We start from the raw sequence: 27561 nt of genomic DNA, 5'->3' as shown, positions 1-27561 counted from the left end.
GACACCATTCTAAAAACTGCACCCCTCAAGGTGCTCAAAACCACATTCATGAAGTTTATTAACCCTTCAGGTGCTTCACAGGAATTTTTGGAATGTGGAAGAAAAAAATAAATGGTAACAGGAGTGCGCCATTTGACTTTTTAAATGTAAAATATGCTGGAATAATTAGCGGTTGCCATGTCGTGTTTGAGAGCCCCTGATGTGCCTAAACAGAGGAAACCCCCCACAAGTGACATCATTTTGGAAACTAGACCCCTTATGGAATTTATCTAGATGTGTATTGAGCACCTTGAACCCACAGGTACTTCAAAGAAGTTTATAGCATAGAGCCATGGAAATAAAAAAAAAAAATCACATTTTTCCCAAACAAATCTTTTTTAGCTCCAAATTTTGCATTTACATAAGGGTAAAAGGAGAAATTGTGCCATGCAATTTGTTGTGCAATTTCAACTGAGTACACCAATATCCAATATGTGGAGGAAAACAACTGTTTGGGCACACAGCAGGGCTTGGAAGGGAAGGAGTGCCATTTGACTTTTAGAATACAAAATTTGATGGAATAATTAGCAGGTGCTTCACAGAAGTTTATAGCGTAGAGCCGTAGAAATAAAAAAAAAAATCACATTTTTCTCACAAAAATCTTTTCAAGCTACAAATTTTTTATTTTCACAAGGGCAAAAGGAGAATATAGACCCCAAAGTTGGTCGTGAAATTTCTCCTGAGTTCACCGATACCCCATATGTGGTTGAAAACTACTTTTGAGACACAGTGCAAAGCTCAGAAGGAAAGTAGCTCCATATTGGAGTGCAGATTTTGCTGCACTTGTTTGACGAGGCCATATCACATTGACAGAGCCCCTGAGGTGCCAGAACAGCAGAACCCCCATAAGTGACCCCATTTTGCCAATTAAATCTCAATGAATTCATCTAGGGGTGCAGTGATTATATTGACACCACAGGTGTGTCACAGACTTATATATCATTGGGCAATGAATAAAAAATAATTTACATTTTTACCACCAAGATTGTTTGTTAGCCCCAAGTGTTACATTTTCACACTGGGAAATGGGTAAGAAATAGCACCAGAAATTGTCCCACAATTTCCGCTGAATGTAGCGATACCCCGTATGGGGCTTTACAGTACTACTTTGACATACGGAGAGACTCGGGAGGAACGGAGCTCTATTTATTTCCTGGAGTGCAGATATTCCTAGACTAGTTTGTGGATTCCATTTTGGCAATTATTACCTTTTGTGAATTTATCTACAGATCTAGTGATGATTTTGACTCCAGAAACAAGCAGCAGTGGATGTTGCTGAGTGAAAATTGCAAACTGCCGTTGTAGTGACCAGTTCATTGCAACGTGGAAGCCCCCTATATTTCTATTAACAAATGACAGATCTGGTAGGGGGGACTTGCTTTTTTTGTGGATTGAGTAGAAGCTTTTATTGGGAACATTTTACATAACGTTTGGGATCACATGTATCCGCCGCTCTACGCTGACCATTTACTTTAGGGTTTCCATCTAAATCTCTGAGTGACGTGATTCAGATGAAACCACCGATGGATCTATTCACTATAGTGAAACAGCAGAGTTACTCTGGACTTCGTCTGGCCTCTGTTCAGCTGTGTCCTTTTTTTTCGAAGTGCACAAAATTGTGGACGATGAGACATTTATGCAATCCTAAAAAGATGGACACTGCCGGATCACAGGTCAGACGGCATCCACAGTGCCACCATCAACCTCATTATAGAGAATTTTCTGCCGGGAATTCTGTCTGAATCACGTATATTTCTGAGATTTACATGGAAACCCTGGTGTAAGCGCTCAGCGCAGAGCGTAGGATAAATGTGCACCCAGCCTTACTGCGATCTTTGAGAGGCAGAATGAAAAAATCAACAGCATGTGAAGAATTTGTTTTAGTTATTTTTTACGCCGTTACTTGTGCGGTATAAGGGATTAGGCGACTTTATTCTTTGGATCGGTGCGATTACAGCGATACCAGATGTATATCGGGTTTTTATGTTTGGCTGCTGACACACTAAAAGACGCTTTTTATTGCGAAAACAAGGTTTTGCATCACCATATTTTTAGAGCTATAACATTTTCATATTTTGGCCGACAGCATCATGTGAGGGCTTGTTTTTTGTGGAACGAGCTGACGCTGCTATTGGTACCATTTTTGGGCACATGACATTTTTTGATCATTTTTTATTCTGATTTTTGGGAGATGGATTGAACAAAAACCAACAATTCAGGATTTTTTTTTATACCGTTCCATGTGTGGTAAAATAGGTAAGGCAGCTTTATTCTGCAGGTCAGTACAATTACAGTGATATCTAATTTATATTTTTTTATGTTTTGGCACTTTTACACAATAAAAACTATTTTAGCGGAAAAATAATTAATTTCGCTTCGCTTTATTCTAAGAGCTATAAATTTTTTATCTCTCTACTGATGGAGCTGTATGGCAGCTTGTTTTTTTGCGGGACAAGATGATGTTTTCAGCAGTGCCATTTTTATTTACATCCATCTTTTTGATCGCGTTTTATTGCATTTTTTGCTTGGCAGTATGATAAAGCATTGTTTTTTGCTTCTTTTTTTTATGGTGTTCACTGAAGGGGTTAACTAGTGGGACAGTTTAAGGCTATGTGCACACGTTGCGGAACCGTGTGCGGATTTTTCAGCACTGGTTTTGCAAAATCCGCACTGCGTCTTACCTGGGATTTACTGCGGATTTACCATGGAATTTCTGCAGATTCCTATTGAGGAACAGGTGTAAACCACTGCAGAACCCGCACAAAGAATTGATATGCTGCGGAAAATACAACGCAGCATTTTTGCGCAGTGTTTTCTGCAGCATGGGCACAGCGGATTTGGTTTTCCATAGGTTTACATGGTACTGTAAACCGCATGGAAAACAGTTGTGAATCCGCAGCAGCCAATCCACTGCGGATCCGCAGCAAAATCCGCAACGTGTGCACATAGCCTTATAGAGCGGGTCATTACGGACGAGGCGATACCAAAGATGTGTACTTTTATTGTTTTTTTTTTAAATTACATTAATAAATGTATTTATTGATAAAATATTTATTTTATTTTATTTATAAATATATATTTACACATTATAATTTTTTTAAAAAATTATTAAATTGTCCCAATGTGGGACATTACTATTTTACAGCAGATTGCTGATCTGACACTCTGCTGTGCAGAGTGTCAGATCAGGATCTAACAGGCAGGGAAGGAGGCATGCCAGCGCCTGCTCCCAGCAGGCACTCACAAGCCACCTTCCCTGCAGGACCGGGAAGGACACGCGGTCATCTTGGTGCCGGGGGTCTCCATGGAGACCTTCAGAACAATGTGATCGCATTGCGTTATTCTGATGGAAGCGCACAGGAAGCGACATCTATCAGGATCTAGCACCGATCGTGGGCATTGCTGTGGAGTGTCAGCTGTCACATACAGCTGACACCCGCACGCGATCTCCACGGCACTCAGCATGAGGCCGCGGCAATCACGGAGCCGTACTAGTACTGCTCTGGACACAAATATACTTCCCGCAGAGCAATACTAGTACGGCACATGTTGCAAAGGGGTTAAAGATGATATATCATCTGAAAGTTATATTATTTTATGTATGTTTTTATTAAAAGCATCTTTTAAAACTAATCAATTTTTACATAGGTTACTAGAGCAGGCACAAACATTATATTCCTGTTTTCTTACTTGTCACCTTTGCTGTATAGATTGGAACAGGGTAAGAAGTGTTATTTCACTCTGACTTCATTAGTTCTCTATTGTCCTCGGAGGGAGAATAGGGGATGCTGGACGCCATAATTTCCTAATAAATAAAATATATATATAGTGTATATACAGTATATGTTGTGTTTAGTATTTTACAACAGACTATAGGACACAACTTACTATACTGTAAGATGCACCTCAGGCTTAGATAGCAGAAAATAAGAAAAACATATGCAGCGCCCCGCCAGGGCTGTGGGATACTCAGATCCGGGCCCTTCTTCTTCTGTACTCAGTGGGGATGTCACGGTGGCTGACCCGGTCCGTGGCCCTAGGGGAGCGTCAGTTGTAAATTGTGGGGGAAAGGCCTTTAAATGGATAACGTTCGTGACGCCACCTGTGGTATTCGGTCAGGGTGACCGACGCTGCTTAGGGGTCCGCTGGGGTGATGTTATGGCAGCTAGATGGTATACCTTCCCAAATAATAATAATAATAATAATTTTTATTTATATAGCGCCAACATATTCCGCAGCGCTTTACAAATTATAGAGGGGACTTGTACAGACAATAGACATTACAGCATAACAGAAATACAGTTCAAAACAGATACCAGGAGGAGTGAGGGCCCTGCTCGCAAACTTACAAACTATGGGGAAAAGGGGAGACACGAGAGGTGGATGGTAACAATTGCTTTAGTTATTCGGACCAGCCATAGTGTAAGGCTCAGGTGTTCATGTAAAGCTGCATGAACCAGTTCACTGCCTAAGTATGTAGCAGTACAGACACAGAGGGCTAATACTGCATAAAGTGTATGAGAACATGATGCGAGGAACCTTTTTTTTTTTTTTTTTTTATTATAAATAGGCCACACAGGGATTGTTAGGTTAATGCATTGAGGCGGTAAGCCAGTCTGAACAAATGAGTTTTTAGGGCACGCTTAAAACTGTGGGGATTGGGGATTAATCGTATTAACCTAGGTAGTGCATTCCAAAGAATCGGCGCAGCACGTGTAAAGTCTTGGAGACGGGAGTGGTGGGAGGTTCTGATTATTGAGGATGCTAACCTGAGGTCATTAGCGGAGCGGAGGGCACGGGTAGGGTGGTAGACTGATACCAGGGAGGAGATGTAGGGTGGTGCTGAGCCATGGAGTGCTTTGTGGATGAGGGTAGTAGTTTTGTACTGGATTCTGGAGTGGATGGGTAGCCAGTGTAATGACTGGCACAGGGTAGAGGCATCGGTGTAACGGTTGGTGAGGAATATGATCCTGGCTGCAGCATTCAGGACAGATTGGAGCGGGGAGAGTTTTGCAAGAGGGAGGCCGATTAATAGAGAGTTACAATAGTCCAGACGAGAATGAATAAGTGAAACAGTCAGAGTTTTTGCAGAGTCGAAAGTAAGAAAAGGGCGAATTCTAGAAATGTTTTTGAGATGCAGGTAAGAAGAGCGAGCCAGTGATCGGATGTAGGGGGTGAATGAAAGGTCAGAATCAAGGATGACCCCAAGGCAGCGGGAATGTTGCTTTGGAGTAATGGTGGAACCGCACACGGAGATGGCAATGTCAGGCAAAGGTAGGTTAGTAGAGGGAGAGAACACGAGGAGTTCAGTTTTTGACAGGTTTAGTTTCAGGTAGAGGGAGGACATGATGTTAGAGACAGCGGTAAGACAATCACTGGTGTTTTCTAAAAAGGTCGGTGTGATATCAGGAGCAGAAGTGTATAATTGGGTGTCGTCAGCATAGAGATGGTACTGGAAACCAAATCTACTGATTGTTTGTCCAATAGGGGCAGTATACAAAGAGAAGAGGAGGGGGCCTAGGACTGATCCTTGAGGAACCCCAACCGTAAGGGGAAGGTGAGAAGAGGAGGAACCAGCAAAACATACAGTGAAGGATCGGTCAGAGAGATAGGAGGAGAACCAGGAGAGAACGGTGTCCTTGAGGCCGATGGAGCGGAGCATAGTGAGGAGGAGCTGATGATCCACAGTGTCGAATGCTGCAGAGAGATCCAAGAGAATTAGCATGGAGTAGTGACCATTAGATTTAGCTGTTAGTAGGTCATTGGAGACTTTAGTGAGGGCAGTTTCAGTAGAGTGTAAAGAGCGGAAGCCAGATTGAAGAGGGTCGAGAAGAGAGTTATCTGAGAGATAGCGGGTAAGACGGGAGTGGACCAGGCGTTCGAGGAGTTTAGAGATGAAGGGAAGATTAGAGACAGGTCTATAATTAGCGGCACAGTTTTGATCGAGGGATGGTTTTTTAAATAATGGATGTATGATGGCATGCTTAAATGAGGAGGGAAAAATACCGGAAGTGAGGGAAAGGTTGAATATTTTTGTTAGGTGAGAGGTGACAGCCGGGGAAAGGGACTGGAGGAGATGTGATGGAATGGGGTCACTGGTGCAAGTGGTCGGGCGAGAAGATGCAAGGAGCCTGCTTACTTCTTCTTCTGTAACTGCTTCAAAGTCAGAGAGTGAACTAGATGCAGTGGGGGAGGGAGGACAGTGCATGGTATGAAGGGATTGGGAGATGAAGGTGAAGTATGTCCCCAGGGCTTCCCAGAGTGTAGATGGTGGATGATGTAAGGCACAGTGAATAACGAGGACACAAGGTTGCAGTCTCTTTACCTTTACTGAAGGCTTCAGCATCCACAGTCCAGGGTAGGGACCACAGGGTAGGCAGAGTCCGGCCGGTCTAAAGGCAAATCCAGAGTCCCCTTATCCAGGTGGAATTCAATAGTCTTCCTCTAGTGCCTGGGCGTTGTAGTCCCTTCCTGCTGAGCAACTCGGTAAGGTCCTCACAACTATTGTAGATGTTAAGTCTCCTCTCTCTGTCCCCCTGATGGATAGGACAAACCCGTATGACTGGTGGCCTGAGGCTTTTTATAGGGACCCTAGAGATGCCCCGGCCCCCACAAGTTGCCACCCTGCCTCCTGGGTATGTGGTCGGGCAGTCAACGTGGAATCAACTGTCCTGCCAGTCTCTGAAGTAATGGCATAGAGATCCTTACTCCCTCGGTGTTCTGGCTACCGGTAATGCGCTTCAGAAGGAGGCAGCCTGCTTCTAGCTGGTCTCCCTCTGATATTCCTCCCCTTTTGCTATTACTTCGTTGCTCACTCACTGCAACACAATTCCTTTCGTGTCCTTTCTTAGGATGCTGCCGCATGGGATGCGGGCACAGCTTCGTGTACCTTTGTCTTCCACAGGCCGCAGTCTGGAGCTGGCTGGAACCCACTCCAACCAGCCTCTGCCAAACTCAGTCGGGACTCACTGACTATCTCCTACTCCCTCCAGTCAGCTTCTGTCTCACTTCCTAACCAACCCACCAGTTTTACCTCAGTGTGAGGCGTGCCCTAGTAGATAGAAGCATGGCTCCCCCTGGCGGACTGGAGTGTGAAGTGTGTTTTGTGGTTGTGATACCTGGACAGAAGATCTCCTTCATTGCCTTCAGACGTAACATCACTCCCCCTGGTGGGAGAATAACATTACTGCAACGATCCAGGACTCTGGGGCGCTGCACATACTTATTAAAACTTCCCTGGCAGTGTAAAGAAGAGTAGAGGTCAATATAACTAATACAACCCATGGCAAAAATTATGTAATCACCGGCCTTGGAGGATGTTCATTCAGTTGTTTAATTTTGTACAAAAAAGCAGATCACACATGGCACAAAACTAAAGTCATTTCAAATGGCAACTTTCTGGCTGTAAGAAACACTAAAAGAAATCAAGAACAAAAAATGTGGTAGTCAGTAATGGTTACTTTTTTTTAGCCACGCATAGGGGAAAATTTATGGAGTCACTCAATTCTGAGGGAAAAAATTATGGAATCATGAAAAACAAACAAACAAAAAACCACTCCAACACATCGCTAGTATTTTGTTGCACCACTTCTGGCTTTTATAACAGCTTGCAGTCTCTGAGGCATGGACTTAATGAGTGTCAGACAGTACTCTTCATAAATCTGGCTCCAACTTTCTCTGCTGTTTCCAGATCAGCTTTGCAGGTTGGAGCCTTGTCATGGACCATTTTCTTCAACTTCCACCAAAGATTTTCAATTGGATTGCCATCCGCACTATTTGCAGGCCATGACATTGACCTTGTGTCTTTTTTCAAGGAATTTATTCACAATTTTTGCTCTATGGCAGGATGCATTATCATCTTGAAAAATGATTTCATCATCCCCAAACATCCTTTCAATTGATGGGATAAGAAAAGTGTCTAAAATATCAACATAAACTTTTGCATTTATTGAAGATGTAATGACAGCCATCTCCCCAGTGCCTTTACCTGACATGCAGCCCCATATCATCAATGACTGTGGAAATTTGCATGTTCTCTTCAGGCAGTCATCTTTATAAATCTCATTGGAACGGCACCAAACAAAAGTTCCAGCATCATCACCTTGCCCAATGCAGATTTGTGATTCATCACGGAATGCGACTTTCATCCAGTCATCCACAGTCCATGAGTGTTTTTCCTTAGCCCATTGTAACCTTGCTTTTTTCTGTTTAGGTGTTAATGATGGCTTTCGTTTAGCTTTCCTGTATGTAAATCCCATTTCCTTTAGGCGGTTTCTTACAGTTCGGTCATAGACGTTGACTCCAGTTTCCACCCATTGGTTCATTTGTTTTGTTGTCCATTTCCTGTTTTGGAGACATATTGCTTTAAGTTTCCGGTCTTGACACTTTGATGTCTTCCTTGGTCTACCAATATATTTGCCCTTAACAACCTTCCCATGTTGTTTGTATTTGGTCCAGATTTTAGACACAGCTGACTGTGAACAACCAACATCTTTTGCATGATTCATGTCAGTCCACTTGGTGCAACATCTCTCCAAGGTGTAATCACTCCTTTTCAGATGCAGACTAACGATCAGATCTAATTTAATGCAGGTGTTAGTTTTGGGAATGAAAATTTACAGGGTGATTCCATAATTTTTTCCCTCATAATTGAGTGACTCCATCATTTTTACCCTATGCTTGGTTAAAAAAAAAGTAACCATTACTGACTACCACATTTTTTGTTCTTGATCTCTTTTAGTCTTTCTAAAAGCCAGAAAGTTGCCATTTGAATTTACTTTAGTTTTGTGCCGTCTGTGATCTGCTTTTTTTAATACAAAATTAAACAACTGAATGAACATCCTCCAAGGCCAGTGATTACATAATTTTTGCCAGGGGTTGTATTAGGGTTGTATTAAATCTACTGTTAGTGTTTCTGTGAATTATGTGTATTAAGCATATGTAGCTTACAGCATGCACGTTATACACACTCTCAGCAGAGCACATATTTACCATGCTTAATTATTTACACATTTCAAAAACCAATAGAAGATATAATGTGCTAGATACTTCAAATACAATAAATATCTTTTTGCTAACACCTGTGTTTTTTATATGTTGTCAACAGAGCCAAAGAGATTCTAGGTTAGGTAAAAGATCAAATTAAAATCATTATAAACAACAACAAAAAATAACAGGTAAAAAAACGGTGGGGAAAGAAGACCTCCTTGGGGGAGGTGCAGAGAGGCTGACTACTTGTGAAGCCCACAAAGTCCCAACGTGGAACCTAATGAAACAACCCCTACGCCGTTTTGCATTAAAGCTTCTTCCGGGGGGTGACTCAAAAGCAGTAAAAGGCAATGTTATAAAGTGTAATGAATCCAATGGGTGTCTCTAACTGTGCCAAAGAAAGAAGCCTGTGATGTGTCTCACAGTATCATTGGTGCGAAGGTCTCACATGGGGCAGAAGAGGGAGGGGAGAGGAGAAGAAGCGCCGCCACCAAGTAAGTATTTATCAGCGCATGACACGCTTGCAGTATACTTTGCAGCAAATGGAGACTTTCAGATTAGTGCTTGGTGACACGCAAGTGGGACGCAAGCGGGTCACCTGACTCGGCACATCCGGAAGTCCTAAAGGTATGGAAGGCCCACATGCACACTCTTTACTGTAGCTTCCGGAGGCTATGTGGATTATTATTTATTATTATAGCGCCATTTATTCCATGGCGCTTTTCATGCGCTTTTCATGTGAGATAACATATTAACATCCTAAGTGTGTTTAAAAAGTTGCGGTAAGAAAATAAAATAAAAAAAAGATTATAATAATGGTGAATCCAGGTAATAAAGAAAGAATGGCAATTAGTAATGGAGAAATATATTTATAGAGAATACGAAGTAATCAATAAACATAAAGAAGATGTGAGGATATATATATACTGTATATATCTACAATATAATTGTCTAAGGGTCACTTCCGCCTGTCTGTCTGTCCTTCTGTCTGTCACGGTTATTCATTCGCTGATTGGTCTCGGCAGCTGCCTGTCATGGCTGCCACGACCAATCAGCAACGGGCACAGACCGGAAGAAAATGGCCACTCCTTACTCCCCGCAGTCAGTGCCTGTCGCCTGCATACTCCCCTGCGGTCATCGCTAACACAGGGTTAATGCCGGCGGTAACGGACCGCGTTATGCCGCGGGTAACGTACTCCGTTACCGCCGCTATTAACCCTGTGTATCCCCAACTTTTTACTATTGATGCTGTGTCTGCAGCATCAATAGTAAAACGATCTAATGTTAAAAACAATAATAATAAAAAAAAACCTTATTCTCACCTTCCTACGTCGCGTCCTTTCCTCGGCACTGCAAGCGGCAGATTCCGCTTCCAACGATGCTATGGGAGAAGGACCTTCCATGACGTCATGGTCATGTGACCGCAATGTCACGGTCATGTGACCGCGACGTCATGGAAGGTCCTGCGCTCATACCAATCCTGGGACCGGACACCGCACACAAGTGCCGGAACTACAACGGGCTCTTCGGATGGCGAGTATGTTTCTTTTTTATTTTTTAACCTGTTACATATGTGACTGGGCAATATACTACCTGGCTGGGCAATATACTACGTGTCTGTGCTGTATACTACGTGCCTGGGCAATATACTACCTGGCTGTGCTGTATACCACGTGACTGGGCAATATACTACGTGGCTCTGTGCTGTATACTACGTCGCTGTGCAATATACTACGTCGCTGTGCAATATACTACGTGGCTCTGTGCTGTATACTACGTCGCTGTGCAATATACTACGTGGCTGGGCAATATACTACGTGGCTCTGTGCTGTATATTACGTGGCTGTGCAATATACTACGTGTCTGGGCAATATACTACGTGGCTGGGCAATATACTATGTGACTGGGCAATATACTACGTCGCTGTGCAATATACTACGTGGCTGGGCAATATACTACGTGGCTCTGTGCTGTATATTACGTGGCTGTGCAATATACTACATGACTGGGCAATATACTACGTGACTGGGCAATATATTACGTGGCTGGGCAATATACTACGTGGCTGGGCAATATTCTACGTGGCTGGGCAATATTCTACGTGGCTGGGCAATATTCTACGTGGCTGGGCAATATGCTACGTGACTGGGCAATATACTATGTGGCTGGCCAATATACTACGTGGCTAGGCAATATACTATGTGGCTGGCCAATATACTACGTGACTGGGCAATATACTACGTGGCTGGCCAATATACTATGTGACTGGGCAATATACTACGTGGCTGGGCAATATACTACATGACTGGGCAATATACTATGTGGCTGGGCAATATACTACGTGGCTGGGCAATATACTACGTGGCTGGGCAATATAGTACGTGGCTGGGCAATATTCTACGTGGCTGGGCAATATACTACGTGACTGGGCAATATAGTACGTGGCTGGGCAAAATAAAGTACGTGGCTGGGCAATATACTATGTGACTGGGCAATATACTACGAGGACATGCATATTCTAGAATACCCGATGCGTTAGAATCGGGCCACCATCTAGTAATAAGATAATCAGTGAAAGGGATGATTAACATTATTAAATAAAAATCAATTGTAGAATGGCACAAGCAGAGAGGTATAATTAATTATAATTAAACAAGAATGAATAAAAGCAACTGTAAGAGTTTTTGCAGAGTCAAAGGTAAGAAAAGGTCAAATTCTAGAGATGTTTTTGAGGTGCAGGTGGCACCAAGTGATTGGATATAGGGAGTGAAGGAAAGATCTGAGTCAAATATAACCCCAATACAGTGGGCAATCTACTTGGGAGTTAAGGTAGAACATCACATGGAAATTGCGATATTGAGCTTAAGAAGATTATTAGAGGTAGGAAACACAAGGAGTTCAGTTTTTGACAGATTCAATTTTAGATAAAGGGAAGACATAATATTAGAGACAGCAACAATCACTGGTGTTTTGTAGTAATGCAGGAGTGATCAAGAGACGATGTGTATAATTGTGTGTCATCAGCATAGATATGATACTGGAAACCAAATCTGCTGATGGTTAGTCCAATAGGGGCGGTGTATAAGGAGAAGGCGAGAGGGCCTAGGACTGAGCCCTGCGGAACCCCTTTAGTATGGGAAAGAGGAGAGGAGGAGGAGCCCACAAAAGATACAGTAAAGGAGCTGTCAGAGAGGAGAACCAAGACAAAGCACTAGGCTTGAGACCGATAGAGCGGAGTATTGTGAGGAAGAGCTGGTGATCCACAGTGTTAAATGCAGCAGAGAGATCCAGGAGAATCTGTAGAGATAGTTCTTGTAGAGTGTAAGGGTGCTTTCAGAGTTTAGGCAACCGTTCAGTGGCCCTGTCGGCAAACAGGATTTGGACATATGTGCTCACAGGGCCATAGATTATAATGGTGCCGAAAGAGTGAACATATGTAGTAAAGTTGCGTCTGGGTGACTGCCTCCAGTAGTTATGTACGCCCGAAAATAATGCATGGTAGAGGGCACGTTCTCTCTGTTGGCACCATTATAGCCTATGGTCCCTTCAGCGGCGAAGTCTGAATCCCATTTTGCAGGAGGTTCGGATGTAAGCCCCAATGGGGCCTCTGAATGGGTGCAATGTTAAAGCACCCTAAGGAGTGTAAACCAGTTTGTAAAGGGTCAAGAAAGCCGTTATTTGGAAGATAGCGGACTAGAAGGGAGTGGACCAAGCGATTCAGATGTTTTAGAGATGACGGGGAGATTAGAGACAGGTCTGTAGTTAGCAGCACAGTTCTGGTTGAGGGATGGTTTTTTAAGTAATGGGTATATGATGGATACTATATGTGCACACACACAGCTCAGCTACATCAGCATACACAGCTCAACTATATCGAAACAAACATACATAGCTCAGCTACATCAACACACACCTCAACTACATCAAAACACACACAGCTCAGCTACATTAACCCAAATAGCTCTGCTACATCAACACCCACATTTTGAAGGTCCTTCCAGTTGTATGATTGATCATGTAATTTAAAAGGTTCCCTAACCATGACCTGCAGCATCCATGTAACTTTAGTAATGTGCAAGTCCTGGTAGACTCCTCTCCTGCCATGCACCGCTCAGACTGATCAGTGTCAGGCAGGAGGAGCAGGAGCCGTGCCACTGAATAGTTTGCTCAGTGATTCAGGAGGGCGCTGTGTCAGCGTTCTTCTTCATCATAGGAAGCTGCCTTTGGACAATCAGGTGCACACTTTTTAGCAAGATTTTAATATTGCTACAAACTGCATCTTATAGTAAAAAAAAGATTTTTTTTTCTTCACAATTATGGAAATAACAATAAAATAAAGCACACAAACCTGTCATGTGTATGTAAGTGCATAACTTTTTAAAGGGGCCGTCTGGAGAGAACAAACCTGCTAGATATGTGATAACTTAATAGGACCCTCACTAATCAGCAGAACTAGGCACTTTTATCCCTATAATGGACCAGCATTGCATACGAACGACTTCCATCCCTTTCATTCTCTATGGGGCTATTGAGCAATGCACGCATCATTTACCGGAAGACCCATAGAAATTAAAAGGGTGTCTTTCGAGCATGCATAGTGCTACTCCATTCTTATGCAAATAAAAATAGCCTGTCAGGGATAAAAATTTCCATTCTGCTGAACAGTGTGGGTCCCAGCAGTTTTACCCACTGGTCAATAAGTTATCACCTCTTTAACTCAAGAGTACATTCTACCACTTCAAAGGGCCACAAAAAACATTTTCATTACTCTTGGTAAGCACCTGGAGCACTGTTGTGCCTAGTGCAAAGACTAAATGGAGCTGCACTAGTCATAATTCACTGACAGCTGAATGGATTTCTACTTGCTGTGGGATCAACACCTATTAGATATTTATGGAATATCCGGTAAATGGGCCAACAATGTCTATGCTGGGATTATACCTTTAAAATAAAAAATAAAGCTCCATATTAGCGCCAGACACATAGTGCATCATCAAAGAAGATTAATGGGCACAGCCACCAGAGGGTGCTTGCATCTATCCTTCAAGACCTCCCATGATATCTATTAGTTCAGGGACGACAATTTGTTCTGTATATTAGAAGGATGTGGTTTTCCTTTGACCAACATGTTTTTCTGAACAATAAGAATGTCTGCATCCTGGTGGTTGGAGCTGCACAAAATAGAATAGCGGGAGCAGACTATTCATCTCTATATACACACAAAGCAGGAAGGAAACATAAGCCTCTAATATGGCAGCTAAGTTGAAGGTATTAAAAACAAATACCGTATATACTCGAGTATAAGCCGAGATTTTCAGCCCATTTTTTTAGGCTGAAAGTGCCCCTCTCAGCTTACACTCGAGTCATGGTCGGCGGGGGAGGGGGAGGGGGAGTGGCGGCTGTCACATACTCACCTGCTCCTGGCGCGGTCCCTGTATCTCCGATGGTCTCTGGTCGCCCACAGCTGTTCATCTGTTCAGCGGTCATGAATATGGACTCCACTTCCATAGGGATGGAGCCGCATATTCATTACTTTAATGAGCGGTACCAGTGACCGCTGAACAGAGGAAGAAGCTACTGGAGACCATCTGTCAGTGTGAAGCAGGGACCACGCTGGGAGCAGGTGAGTATAACGGGGAGCATAAGCATTTCATGTTCACCTGTCCCCGTTCCACCGCCGGGCGCCGCTCTGTCTTCCGCGTCTTCTGGCTGTGACTGTTCAGGTCAGAGGGAGCGATGACGTATTAGTGCGCGCGCCGCCCTCTGCCTGAACAGTCACTGCGGAGAGACGGGACGCTGAGGAGCAGCGGGCAGTGACGAGAGGTGAGTATGTCATTTTTTTTTTTAATTGCAGCAGCAGATATACAGTATGGATAATCATATCAGCATAAACTGCATCTTATGGGGCCATAATCAAACTTTATGCAGCATTACATGTGGCATATTTTCTATGGAGCATCTTATGGGGCAATTATTAACCATTGTGCAGCATTATATGGGGCATATTTTTGTATAAAGCATCTTATGGGGCCCATCATAAACTGTATGGAGCATTATATGGGGCGTAATTTGTATGGAGCATCTTATGGGGCACATCATGAACTGTATGGAGCATTATATGGGGCTCCTGATTCAATATGGATATTCAAAAACACTTAACCTACTGATGTCTCAATTAATTTTAATTTTATTGGTATCTATTTTTATTTTTGAAATTTACCAGTAGCTGCTGCATTTCCCACCCTAGGCTTATACTTGAGTCATTAAGTTTTCCAAGTTTTTTGCGGCAAAATTAGGGGTCTCGGCTTATACTTGGGTCGGCTTATACTCAAGTATATACAGTACTTATAGCTTAAAATATAAGAACCAAATTGTTTCACTTCTACATGCTTTAATCAAATAAAATACACTAAAATGTAATACATGATACAATGCAAAAAATACAGCTGCGCACAACTGTTTTGATAGACTATGAGTGCATAATTGAAGTGGTGTGGATAAAGCTTTAAATTCTGCTGACAATTTGGACCTTGTTGTTAAAATTGTCCTTAAGACACTGCAGCATTTGGTGATATTAGTGAAATCACCTAAATCCAGATTATACATGTGTGTTTCTGAGTTTAAGATTAAGGCTTTTTAGCTGCTCCAATGGAAATACATTATGTTTACTATGTGTGCCAATATAATGCTGCTAAATGTTAAATTGGGGATGGGTTGGATTATCACTGCTCTTAAACTACTGTGGATAAACGATTAGATTTTGAAGCTTGTTATCTTTTAAGCATATTTATCATCTTCTCAATTGAATCTAGCATTGCTTTTATTTTTCCTACTAGATGGTGGCCCGATTCTAACGCATCGGGTATTCTAGAATATGTATGTACAGTACAGACCAAAAGTTTGGACATACCTTCTCATTTAAACATTTTTCTGTATTTTCATAACTATGAAAATTGTAAATTCACACAAAGGCATCAAAACTATGAATTAACACATGTGGAATTACATACTTAACAAAAAAGTATGAATCAACTGAAATTATGTCTTATATTCTAGGTTCTTCAAAGTAGCCACCTTTTGCTTTGATGACTGCTTTGCACACTCTTGGCATTCTCTTGATGAGCTTCAAGAGGTAGTCATCGGAAATGGTCTTCCAACAATCTTGAAGGAGTTCCCAGAGATGCTTAGCCCTTTTGCCTTCACTCTGCGGTCCAGCTCACCCCAAACCATCAGGTCATCTGGCATAGCACCCCATCACTCTCTTTCTTGGACAAATAGCCCTTACACAGCCTGGAGGTGTGTTTGGGGTCATTGTCCTGTTGAAAAATAAATGATGGTCCAACTAAACGCAAACCGGATGGAATAGCATGCCGCTGCAAGATGCTGTGGTAGCCATGCTGGTTCAGTATGCCTTCAATTTTGAATAAATTCCCAACAGTGTCACCAGCAAAGCACCCCCACACCATCACACCTCCTCCTCCATGCTTCACGGTGGGAACCAGGCATGTGGAGTCCATCCGTTCACCTTTTCTGCGTCGCACAAAGAAACGGTGGTTGGAACCAAAGATCTCAAATTTGGACTCCTCAGACCAAAGCACAGATTTCCACTGGTCTAATGTCCATTCCTTGTGCTCTTTAGCCCAAACAAGTCTCTTTTGCTTGTTGCCTTTTCTATGAAGGCCTGCTGCACAAAGTCTCCTCTTAACAGTTGTTGTAGAGATGTGTCTGCTGCTAGAACTCTGTGTGGCATTTACCTGGTCTCTAATCTGAGCTGCTGTTAATCTGCGATTTCTGAGGCTGGTGACTCGGATAAACTTATCCTCAGAAGCAGAGGTGACTCTTGGTCTTCCTTTCCTGGGGAGGTCTTTGTAGCGCTTGATGGTTTTTGCAACTGCACTTAGGGACACTTTCAAAGTTTTCCCAATTTTTTGGACTGACTGACCTTCATTTCTTAAAGTAATGATGGCCACTCGTTTTTCTTTACTTAGCTGCTTTTTTCTTGCCATAATACAAATTCTAACAGTCTATTCAGTAGGACTATCAGCTGTGTATCCACCAGACTTCTGCACAACACAACTGATGGTCCCAACCCCATTTATAAGGCAAGAAATCCCACTTATTAAACCTGACAGGGCACACCTGTGAAGTGAAATCCATTTCCGGTGACTACCTCTTGAAGCTCATCAAGAGAATGCCAAGAGTGTGCAAAGCAGTCATCAAAGCAAAAGGTGGATACTTTGAAGAACCTAGAAAATAAGACATATTTTCAGTTGTTTCACACTTTTTTGTTAAGTATATAATTCCACATGTGTTAATTAATAGTTTTGATGCCTTCAGTGTAAATTTACAATTTTAATAGTCATGAAAATACAGAAAAATCTTTAAATGAGAAGGTGTGTCCAAACTTTTGGTCTGTACTGTATATAGCAGCCACATAGTATATAGCACAGGCCACGACATATTCTTGAATACCCGATGCGTTAATACAGGCCACGCAGTATATAACAGTGGCCACGCAGTATATAACACGGCCCAAACAGTATATAACACAGCCCACGCAGTATATAACAATGCCCACATAGTATATAACACTGGCCACGTAGTATATAGCAGCCATGTAGTATATAACGCAGCCCACACAGTATATAACACTGCCCACATAGTATATAACACTGCCAACGTAGTATATAGCAGCCATGTAGTATATAATGCAGCCCACACAGTATATAACGCTGCCCACATAGTATATAGCAGTCATGCAGTATACAACGCAGCCCGCGCAGCCCCTTGAGAAAGGCTCATCACGCCGAAATGCGCGTTGGGGTGGGTACACGCTGTGGACTATCGCCTTCCAGTGCCTGCTCAGGTAACTATGTAGAATTAAAGATTAGCCATTTTGTGGCATTCACTAGATACATTACTTACAGTATATGGGTTATATCTTTCCTGGCATGGCTGATTGCAACACCTTATGTCCCCCCTTTTTGGTACAACGAATTTGACTCTATTTGAGTCCCCTATTGGGACTTTGATATTTTGTTACTACTGTGATAGTCCTCATGCCTGTACCCCTGCCGTTTCCCTGTGCACATTGTGGCTTGAGTACTTTTTTCCTCTCCTCCTGGCTTTGCCAAATGTCCTGTTTTATACATTTATCTAATAAAGATTTTGTCAATTTTTTCTAAATTTTGTTGTTGGGTGTCTTTGATCGTAGTTTTTCTATGGTATTGTATCTTATGGTAGCGATTATCCCATAGATGTATCCATTATGGCCCATATGTAGGATTTGACTATATGTGACTTTTTCTTACTTGTTTTATTGGTATGCTTCCCATGAAGCCGTGGCTCTTATGTAGCAGCCATGCAGTATATAACACAGCCCACACAGTATATAACACTGCCCACATAGTATATAACACTGCCAACGTAGTATATAGCAGCCATGTAGTATATAATGCAGCCCACACAGTATATAACGCTGCCCACATAGTATATAGCAGTCATGCAGTATACAACGCAGCCCACGCAGTATATAACATTGCCCACATAGTATATAACACTGGCCACATAGTATATAGCAGCCATGTAGTATATAACGCAGCCCACGCAGTATGTAACACAGCCCACGTAGTGTATAACACTGCCCACGTAGTACATAGCAGCCATGTAGTATATAACGCAGCCCACGCAGTATGTAACACAGCCCACGTAGTATATAACACTGCCTACGTAGTACATAGCAGCCATGTAGTATATAACGCAGCCCACGCAGTATGTAACACAGCCCATGTAGTATATAGCAATGTGGGCACTATATGCGTGGTTAAAAAAGACTTAAAATAAAAAATAAACATTACTCACCTTCCATAGGCCCCTTGAAGTTCTGGCACCTGTGTGCGGTGCGCACGCGGCAGCTTCCGGTCCCAGGGTTGGTATGAGCGCAGGACCTGTGACGTCATGGAAGGTCCTTCTCGCATAGCATCCTTAGCACCGGAACCTGCCGCTTGCACTGCCGAGGACAGCGCCACGTCGGAGGGTGAAAAAAACCTTTTTTTTAAATTATTATTATTTTTAACATTAGATCGTTTTACTATTGATGCTGCATACGCAGCATCAATAGTAAAAAGTTGGTCACACAGGGTTAATAGCTGCGTTAATGGAGTGCGTTACACCGTGGCATAACGCGGTCCATTAACGCTGCTATTAACCCTGTGTGAGGGCTGACTGGAGGGGAGTATGGAGCGGGCACTGACTGCGGAGAGGAAGGAGCGACCATATTGCCGCCGGACTGTGCCTGCCGCTGATTGGTCGTGGCAATGGTTGTGGGCGTTTTGCCTCGACCAATCAGCGACTTGGATTTCCATGACAGACAGAGGCCACGACCAATGAATATCCGTGACAGACAGACAGAAGGACAGACAGAAAGACGGAAGTGACCCTTAGACAATTATATAGTAGATTGTCCTTTTTTGCCTCCGGCTCAGTTTCCTTGTTCATCAATTGATCACAAAACAGTATCAGTTGTTTTAAAGCTTTTTCACCTGTTAGTATTGTAAAACTGGTGGTCCCTGAAGGATTCAACACATTATCTGATGTGCTAGATTAATGTGAACAATCCCACAGAAAACTATGGGAATGGACTTCTTGCATCAGTTCCCTCCACAGAAAATAATGCAGAATAGCCAGTTGGAAACTTCTATGGATGGCCTTAGTTTCAGTTTTAAATTATCCCACCAAATCTGCTGACCAACCACCTGGTTCACACTTTCAGAATTTTATTAAAGCATTTACTTGTTGGAACAATCTTTTGACAATAAGCTGAAAGGCCTACATATACATAAGATAAAAATCCTCCAAATCCATCGATTTGGACCATGTAAAGTGCATGGAGGCCTCCCAGATGAAATTGGAGGATATAAGGATCAGGCAGCTCTCTTTAAGAGGTCACAGGGTTGCTCGACCTAGCCAACATTTCATGTTTATGGGGGAGACAGGAGAGATAGCTGTTGATCAAACAATAGTTTGTCAACTAATATGTATGGCCAGCCTAAAGGCAATCAAGGGAATCTCTCAGTAGGGTTAACCCTCTTAAGCCGTCTATATGGGCATACAGGTCATAGAAAGTTCAATAACATTATACCATGTAATCTGTGATCCGATATTTATTCCATAGAAACTCATGGGTTTTCTTAAACTGTTACGATCTATGAGCCTGACATGAATCTCCCAGAGAATCTACCTCCAGAGCTTATTTTTAATGAATGGGGACGTTATCAGTGAGAGACATGTAGATCAGGAGAGCAGACTGTCAAGGTATCATTCTATTCCTCTTTCTCTGACCTCCATGACCATAGGTACGGTAGTTTGATCTTATGGAAAGATTCCCATTGAGAGTGCCACTGCTGAGACTTCAAGAAGTCAGCTGCAGTCTATATGGAGATCTGTCGATGACGTTTTTATTTCACTGCAGTACAAGCGCAGGGAAAATAAGGCATCACACAGTGTCGATTCACGTAAACAGGTTGCCGGTGTAATGCAGAGTAAAATAGGTCTCTCAGGGTTAGAGAGCAAAGGTGTATAAAAATGGCTTTATAAACATGACAAGCCCTTTAAGGTTTATCAACTGCCTGTATCACTCCAGTGATTTTATAACAATTTTTCAATGAATAGTTTTCTTTGTACATATATCAGGGGAGTGATGTTTACAAGTGTCATGGCTCCCGATTCTCTTGCTCTGCTGCTTTTAGTCTACATACTTAGCAAAGATCAGCAGTTCCAGGTTGTGGATCAGGTACGCTTATAGAAAAGATTGATCAACAGCATGGTGGCGCAGTGGTTAGCACTACAGCCTTGCAGCGCTGGGGTCCTGGGTTCTAATCCCACCCAGGACAACATCTGCAAAGAGTTTGTATGTTCTCTCCGTGTTTGCGTGGGTTTCCTCCGGGCACTCCGGTTTCCTCCCACATTCCAAAGACATACTGATAGGAATTCTAGATTGTGAGCCCAATCGGGGACAGTGATGATAATGTGTTCAAACTGTAAAGCGCTGCGGAATATGTTAGCACTATATAAAAATAAAGATTATTATTATTATTTTATTAAAAGATAGTTCAATGGAATTGGTTGGTTTATTATAGTCGCGTTCTTCTAAAACAAAGTAGTCGGCGCTACATGCCAGTAGATGTGTGTATACATGCACCAGTGTAGATGTGTGTATACATGCATCAGTGTAGATGTGTGTATACATGCACCAGTGTAGATGTGTGTATACATGCATCAGTGTAGATGTGTGTATACATGCATCAGTGTAGATGTGTGTATACATGCACCAGTGTAGATGTGTGTATACATGCACTAGTGTAGATGTGTGTATACATGCCAGTAGATGTGTGTATACATGCATCAGTGTAGATGTGTGTATACATGCACCAGTGTAGATGTGTGTATACAAGCACCAGTGTGGATGTGTGTATACATGCACCAGTGTAGATGTGTGAATACATGCACCAGTGTAGATGTGTGAATACATGCACCAGTGTAGATGTGTGTATACATGCACCAGTGTAGATGTGTGTATACATGCACCAGCGTGGATGTGTGTATACATGCACCAGTGTAGATGTGTGTATACATGCACCAGTGTAGATGTGTGTATACATGCACCAGTGTAGATGTGTGTATACATGCACTAGTGTAGATGTGTGTATACATGCCAGTAGATGTGTGTATACATGCACCAGTGTAGATGTGTGTATACATGCACCAGTGTAGATGTGTGTATACATGCATCAGTGTAGATGTGTGTATACATGCACCAGTGTAGATGTGTGTATACATGCACCAGTGTGGATGTGTGTATACATGCACCAGTGTAGATGTGTGAATACATGCACCAGTGTAGATGTGTGTATACATGCATCAGTGTAGATGTGTGTATACATGCACCAGTGTAGATGTGTGTATACATGCACCAGTGTAGATGTGTGTATACATGCACTATTGTAGATGTGTGTATACATGCCAGTAGATGTGTGTATACATGCACCAGTGTAGATGTGTGTATACATGCACCAGTGTAGATGTGTGTATACATGCATCAGTGTAGATGTGTGTATACATGCACCAGTGTAGATGTGTGTATACATGCACCAATGTAGATGTGTGTATACATGCACCAGTGTAGATGTGTGTATACATGCACAAGTGTAGATGTGTGCATACATGCACCAGTGTGGATGTGTGTATACACGCACCAGTGTAGATGTGTGTATACATGCACCAATGTAGATGTGAGTATACATGCACCAGTGTAGATGTGTGTATACATGCACCAGTGTAGATGTGTGTATACATGCACCAGTGTGGATGTGTGTATACATGCACCAGTGTGGATGTGTGTATACATGCACCAGTGTAGATGTGAGTATACATGCACCAGTGTAGATGTGTGTATACATGCACCAGTGTAGATGTGTGTATACATGCACCAGTGTAGATGTGTGTATACATGCACCAGTGTAGATGTGTGTATACATGCACCAGTGTAGATGTGTGTATACATGCACCAGTGTAGATGTGTGTATACATGCACCAGTGTGGATGTGTGTATACATTCACCAGTGTGGATGTGTGTATACATGCACCAGTATAGATGTGTGTATACATTCACCAGTGTAGATGTGTGTATACATGCACCAGTGTAGATGTGTGTATACATGCACCAGTGTAGATGTGTGTATACATGCACCAGTGTAGATGTGTGTATACATGCACCAGTGTAGATGTGTGTATACATGCACCAGTGTAGATGTGTGTATACATGCATCAGTGTACATGAGTGTATACATACATTTACTGATGAACACAAGCTGCATATCTATGTACATATATAATTCCATGACCTTTTTTTTTTTTTCGCAATAGGGTCATAGGTTAGTGACCTTGGCTGGGTTCCCTGACCACATCCACTGCTAATCCCACAGTTGAAGGTCAGTCTTTGCTCAATCACCTTCATGACAACCAGGAACTCAGCCTCTGTCACTGTCCCCTGTCGCACTGCATGGACAACACATAAACCAGCACATCTCGCCTAGTAGAATTAACCCCATCCCTACTGACTAATGCCTACAAAAATAGACTGGGAAGAGAGTGACAGATAAGATGACGAGGGTACGACTGTGTCTGTGACATGTTGTCTACTTAGGTGGCTGAAAGCAAACATGTTTCCCAATTTCTACCTTATATTGCATTCTATTCTCTTCAGCTGTAAAATGAAGATTATTATTATTACGTCCTTACATAGCGTAGCACATACCGATTTTGGCTTCTTGGTTGGGGTTAAGTTTTCATAGAATGCTTTGGCTTCTGCCCATTTTTGCTTCTCTCCTGGGCTTTGAGCGGAGGCCTGGTTGCTCTTGGGTCCTTCCTCAGCTGCATCCCCGGGGCCAGGCAGCATATTTTCAGTGCAGAATGCTGAGTCGAAAGACTTAGGTGCTGCTAATGCCTGTGTGTGATGGAGAGTAGACAAGCAGCTTCGCACTAGCCTATGTGCCCTCCTTTCTAATTCTTACCCTCCGATTGCTCTAGTCTCTCTTTCATCTCTCTCAGTAGGCGTAATGATGGACAGATTTCCTGTGAGATGACTGCTTATTTTTTTTCTGTTATCTTGTCATTCTCTTTGCTTGTCTTCAAATGTGCCCAATCTCTCTTCCTCTCCCTCACCAGTGACAGGTCTTTATAAGGCATCCCATAAGCCCCCTGTGTTCCCTGCTCATGATTCCATGAAATGGAGAAGGGAGGGATAAATATATACTAAGTGTAACTCCCCACACCAGCTGAATGTTTCCTCCTCTCAGGCTTGAGCATTACAGCTTTTCTCATAGGCTGGTCATTCTGCTTGGGAAACAGAAATGAAAGGAAAGCTGGAGTCTCCAGGGGGCAGAAGGATCCACCCTGAGCCTAGCAATAAACTGCTTGCATTGATCACCAACGATTGTGCCATAACTCACATACAATTTACTTACCTTTTTGATAATTTGTGGTAGCTCACTGTACTTGCATTCACGTATCTTGTGCTAAAACTACTAATGTTATATTTCTGATTCATAATTGCTGCTGTGTTAGGCCGGTTTCACAATTGCGGTTGTGTCTGCAGCGTTTGTGCCGCAATTATCCGCATGCGTCGTGTATTCCTATCTTTAACATTAGGGACGCATGTGTCTGCGATCGGTTGCGTTTTGCCGCGTTAGACGACGCATGCGTCATTTCGACGTCTGCGGTTTGGCGCGGTAAACGCTACATGTAGTAATTTTAGAGGCGTCAATTTGCCGCCTAGAAACGTATGCGGTTATTAGCGGAAGGAATGCGGCAAAAAAATGCATTACGGTCTATGTGAACGCATGCGTTCGCAAGCACATGCGTTTCCTTGTGCATTGCACCACAGGAAAACATGTCTAGACACTGATTAGCCACCCCCCACATACAAGGTGATAAAAGGAGGGAGTGGGCATTTGCAGATCACTACCCAGCAGACAGAGAAGCAGAGCAGACGCAGGCAAGAACCTTGGAGCAAACAGGACACTGAACAATGTGAGTACCGTATTTTTCGGGACTATAAGACGCACCGGACCATAAGACGCACCCACAAACCTGGTGAAGAAAAAGAGAAAAAAATATTTTTTTATGTTAAATGGGGTTTTTTCTTATAATACCAGTGTCCGTCTTACAAATCATATGTCCCTCATCCTGGTATCTATATACAGTCATGGCCAAAAGTATTGACACCTCTGAAATTCTGTCAGATAATACTCATTTTCTTCCTGAAAATGATTGCAAACACAAATTCTTTGGTATTATTATCTTCATTTAATTTGTCTTAAATGAAAAAACACAGAAGAGAATGAAGCAAAAAGCAAAACATTGATCATTTCACACAAAACTCCAAAAATGGGCTAGACAAAAGTATTGGCACCCTCAGCCTAATACTTGGTTGCACAACCTTTAGCCAAAATAACTGCGACCAACCGCTTCCGGTAACCATCAATGAGTTTCTTACAATGCTCTGCTGGAATTTTAGACCATTCTTCTTTTGCAAACTGCTCCAGGTCCCTGATATTTGAAGGGTGCCGCCTCCAAACTGCCATTTTTAGATCTCTCCACAGGTGATCTATGGGATTCAGGTCTGGACTCATTGCTGGCCACCTTAGAAGTCTCCAGTGCTTTCTCTCAAACCATTTTCTAGTGCTTTTTGAAGTGTGTTTTGGGTCATTGTCCTGCTGGAAGACCCATGACCTCTGAGGGAGACCAAGCTTTCTCACACTGGGCCCTACATTATGCTGCAAAATTTGTTGGTAGTCTTCATACTTCATAATGCCATGCACACGGTCAAGCAGTCCAGTGCCAGAAGCAGCAAAGCAACCCCAAAACATCAGGGAACCTCCGCCATGTTTGACTGTAGGGACCGTGTTCTTTTCTTTGAATGCCTCTTTTTTTCTCCTGTAAACTCTATGTTGATGCCTTTGCCCAAAAAGCTCTACTTTTGTCTCATCTGACCAGAGAACATTCTTCCAAAACGTTTTAGGCTTTTTCAGGTAAGTTTTGGCAAACTCCAGCCTGGCTTTTTTATGTCTCAGGGTAAGAACTGGGGTCTTCCTGGGTCTCCTACCATACAGTCCCTTTTCATTCAGATGCCGACGGATAGTACGGGTTGACACTGTTGTACCCTCGGACTGCAGGGCAGCTTGAACTTGTTTGGATGTTAGTCGAGGTTCTTTTTATCCAACATCCGCACAATCTTGCGTTGAAATCTCTTGTCAATTTTTCTTTTCCGTCCACATCTAGGGAGGTTAGCCACAGTGCCATGGGCTTTAAACTTCTTCATGACACAGCGCACGGTAGACACAGGAACATTCAGGTCTTTGGAGATGGACTTGTAGCCTTGAGATTGCTCATGCTTCCTCACAATTTGGTTTCTCAAGTCCTCAGACAATTCTTTGGTCTTCTTTCTTTTCTCCATGCTCAATGTGGTACACACAAGGACACAGGACAGAGGTTGAGTCAACTTTAATCCATGTCAACTGACTGCAAGTGTGATTTAGTTATTGCCAACACCTGTTAGGTGCCACAGGTAAGTTACAGGTGCTGTTAATTACACAAATTAGAGAAGCATCACATGATTTTTCGAACAGTGCTTATACTTTTGTCCACCCCCTTTTTTATGTTTGGTGTGGAATTATATCCAATTTGGCTTTAGGACAATTCTTTTTGTGTTTTTTAATTTAAGACAAATTAAATGAAGATAATAATACCAAATAATTTGTGTTTGCAATCATTTTCAGGAAGCAAGAAAATGAGTATTATCTGACAGAATTGCAGGGGTGTCAATACTTTTGGCCATGACTGTAACCCCCATCTTTGTGCTGGCACATGCCCCCCTGTGCTGCTGGCAGACACATGCCCCCACCGTCACTATATGCCCCCTTGTGCTGCTGGTAGGCACATGCCCCCCCCCCCGGTCACTATATGCTCTCCTGTGCTGGCAGGCACATGCCCCCCTGGTCACAATATGTCCCCTTGTGCTGCTGGCAGGGACATGCCCCCCGGGCACAATATGCCCCCCTGTGCTGCTGGAAGACACATGCCCCCCTGTGCTGCTGGAAGACACATGCCCCCCCCCCCTGTGCTGCTGGAAGACACATGCCCCCTGTGCTGCTGGCAGACACATGCCCCCCCCCCCCCCCCGTGCTGTTGGCAGATACATGCCCCCCCTGTGCTGGTGGAAGACACATGCCCCTCTGTGCTGCTGGAAGACACATGCCCCCCCTGTGCTGCTGGAAGACACATGCCCCCCCTGTGCTGCTGGAAGACACTTGCCCCGCCTGTGCTGCTGGAAGACACATGCCCCCTGCGCTGCTGGAAGACACATGCCGCCTGTGCTGCTGAAAGACACATGCCCCCCTGTGCTGCTGGAAGACACATGCCCCCCTGTGCTGCCGGAAGACACATGTGGAGCGCCCCCAGACGCAGGGCCGCGGGTAACTCGGTATCGGTCCTCTCTGTCTCGGTGCTGGGGTTGTCACGGTGGCTGGACCCGGTCCGTGACCCTGCTAAGGGGCGTCCAATGAAAGGTGATGCAAGTTTGTCAAGGTTTCGTGACGCCACCTGTGGTATTCGGTCAGGGTGACCGACGCTGCTGAGGGGTCCACTGGAGTGATGTTATGGCAGCTAGATGGAATACCTTCCCACAGGAGAAGTATGTCCCCAGGACTTCACAGTAGTGTAGGTGGCGATGATGTGAGGCGCAGTTAATAACGAGGACACAGGGTTGCAGTCTCTTTACCTTTTTACTGATGACTTCGGGATCCGCAATCCAGAGCACTGCAAACAGGGCTGGCTGAGTCCGTCTGGTCCGAAGACACATCCAGAGTTTCCTTTGCACGTGGAAATCAGTGCCTACCAACTAGCGCCTGTGTGTTGTAGTTCTTCCCTGCTGAGCATTCGGGATAGTCCTCAAAACTTTCATATTCGTTCTTTCTC

The 27561-nt window shown here is 43.3% G+C and overlaps 1 protein-coding gene across 1 annotated transcript in view; it reads right to left on the bottom strand.

Moving 5' to 3' along the window:
• The window catches only part of NT5C1A (5'-nucleotidase, cytosolic IA), a 117659-nt gene extending 93907 nt beyond the window's left edge, over positions 1-23752 (bottom strand). The window contains exon 1 of the mRNA XM_069757173.1: positions 23342-23752. Coding sequence (XP_069613274.1) covers positions 23342-23482 — 141 coding nt within the window. The 5' untranslated portion in view covers positions 23483-23752. The remainder of the gene's footprint in view (positions 1-23341) is intronic.
• Positions 23753-27561: the final 3809 nt, after the last annotated feature.

Source organism: Ranitomeya imitator, chromosome 3, assembly GCF_032444005.1.
Source record: "Ranitomeya imitator isolate aRanImi1 chromosome 3, aRanImi1.pri, whole genome shotgun sequence".
Lineage (NCBI taxonomy): Eukaryota > Metazoa > Chordata > Amphibia > Anura > Dendrobatidae > Ranitomeya > Ranitomeya imitator.
The sequence above is the reverse complement of the archived record's forward strand: the minus strand, read 5'-3'. Positions and strand labels throughout refer to the sequence as shown.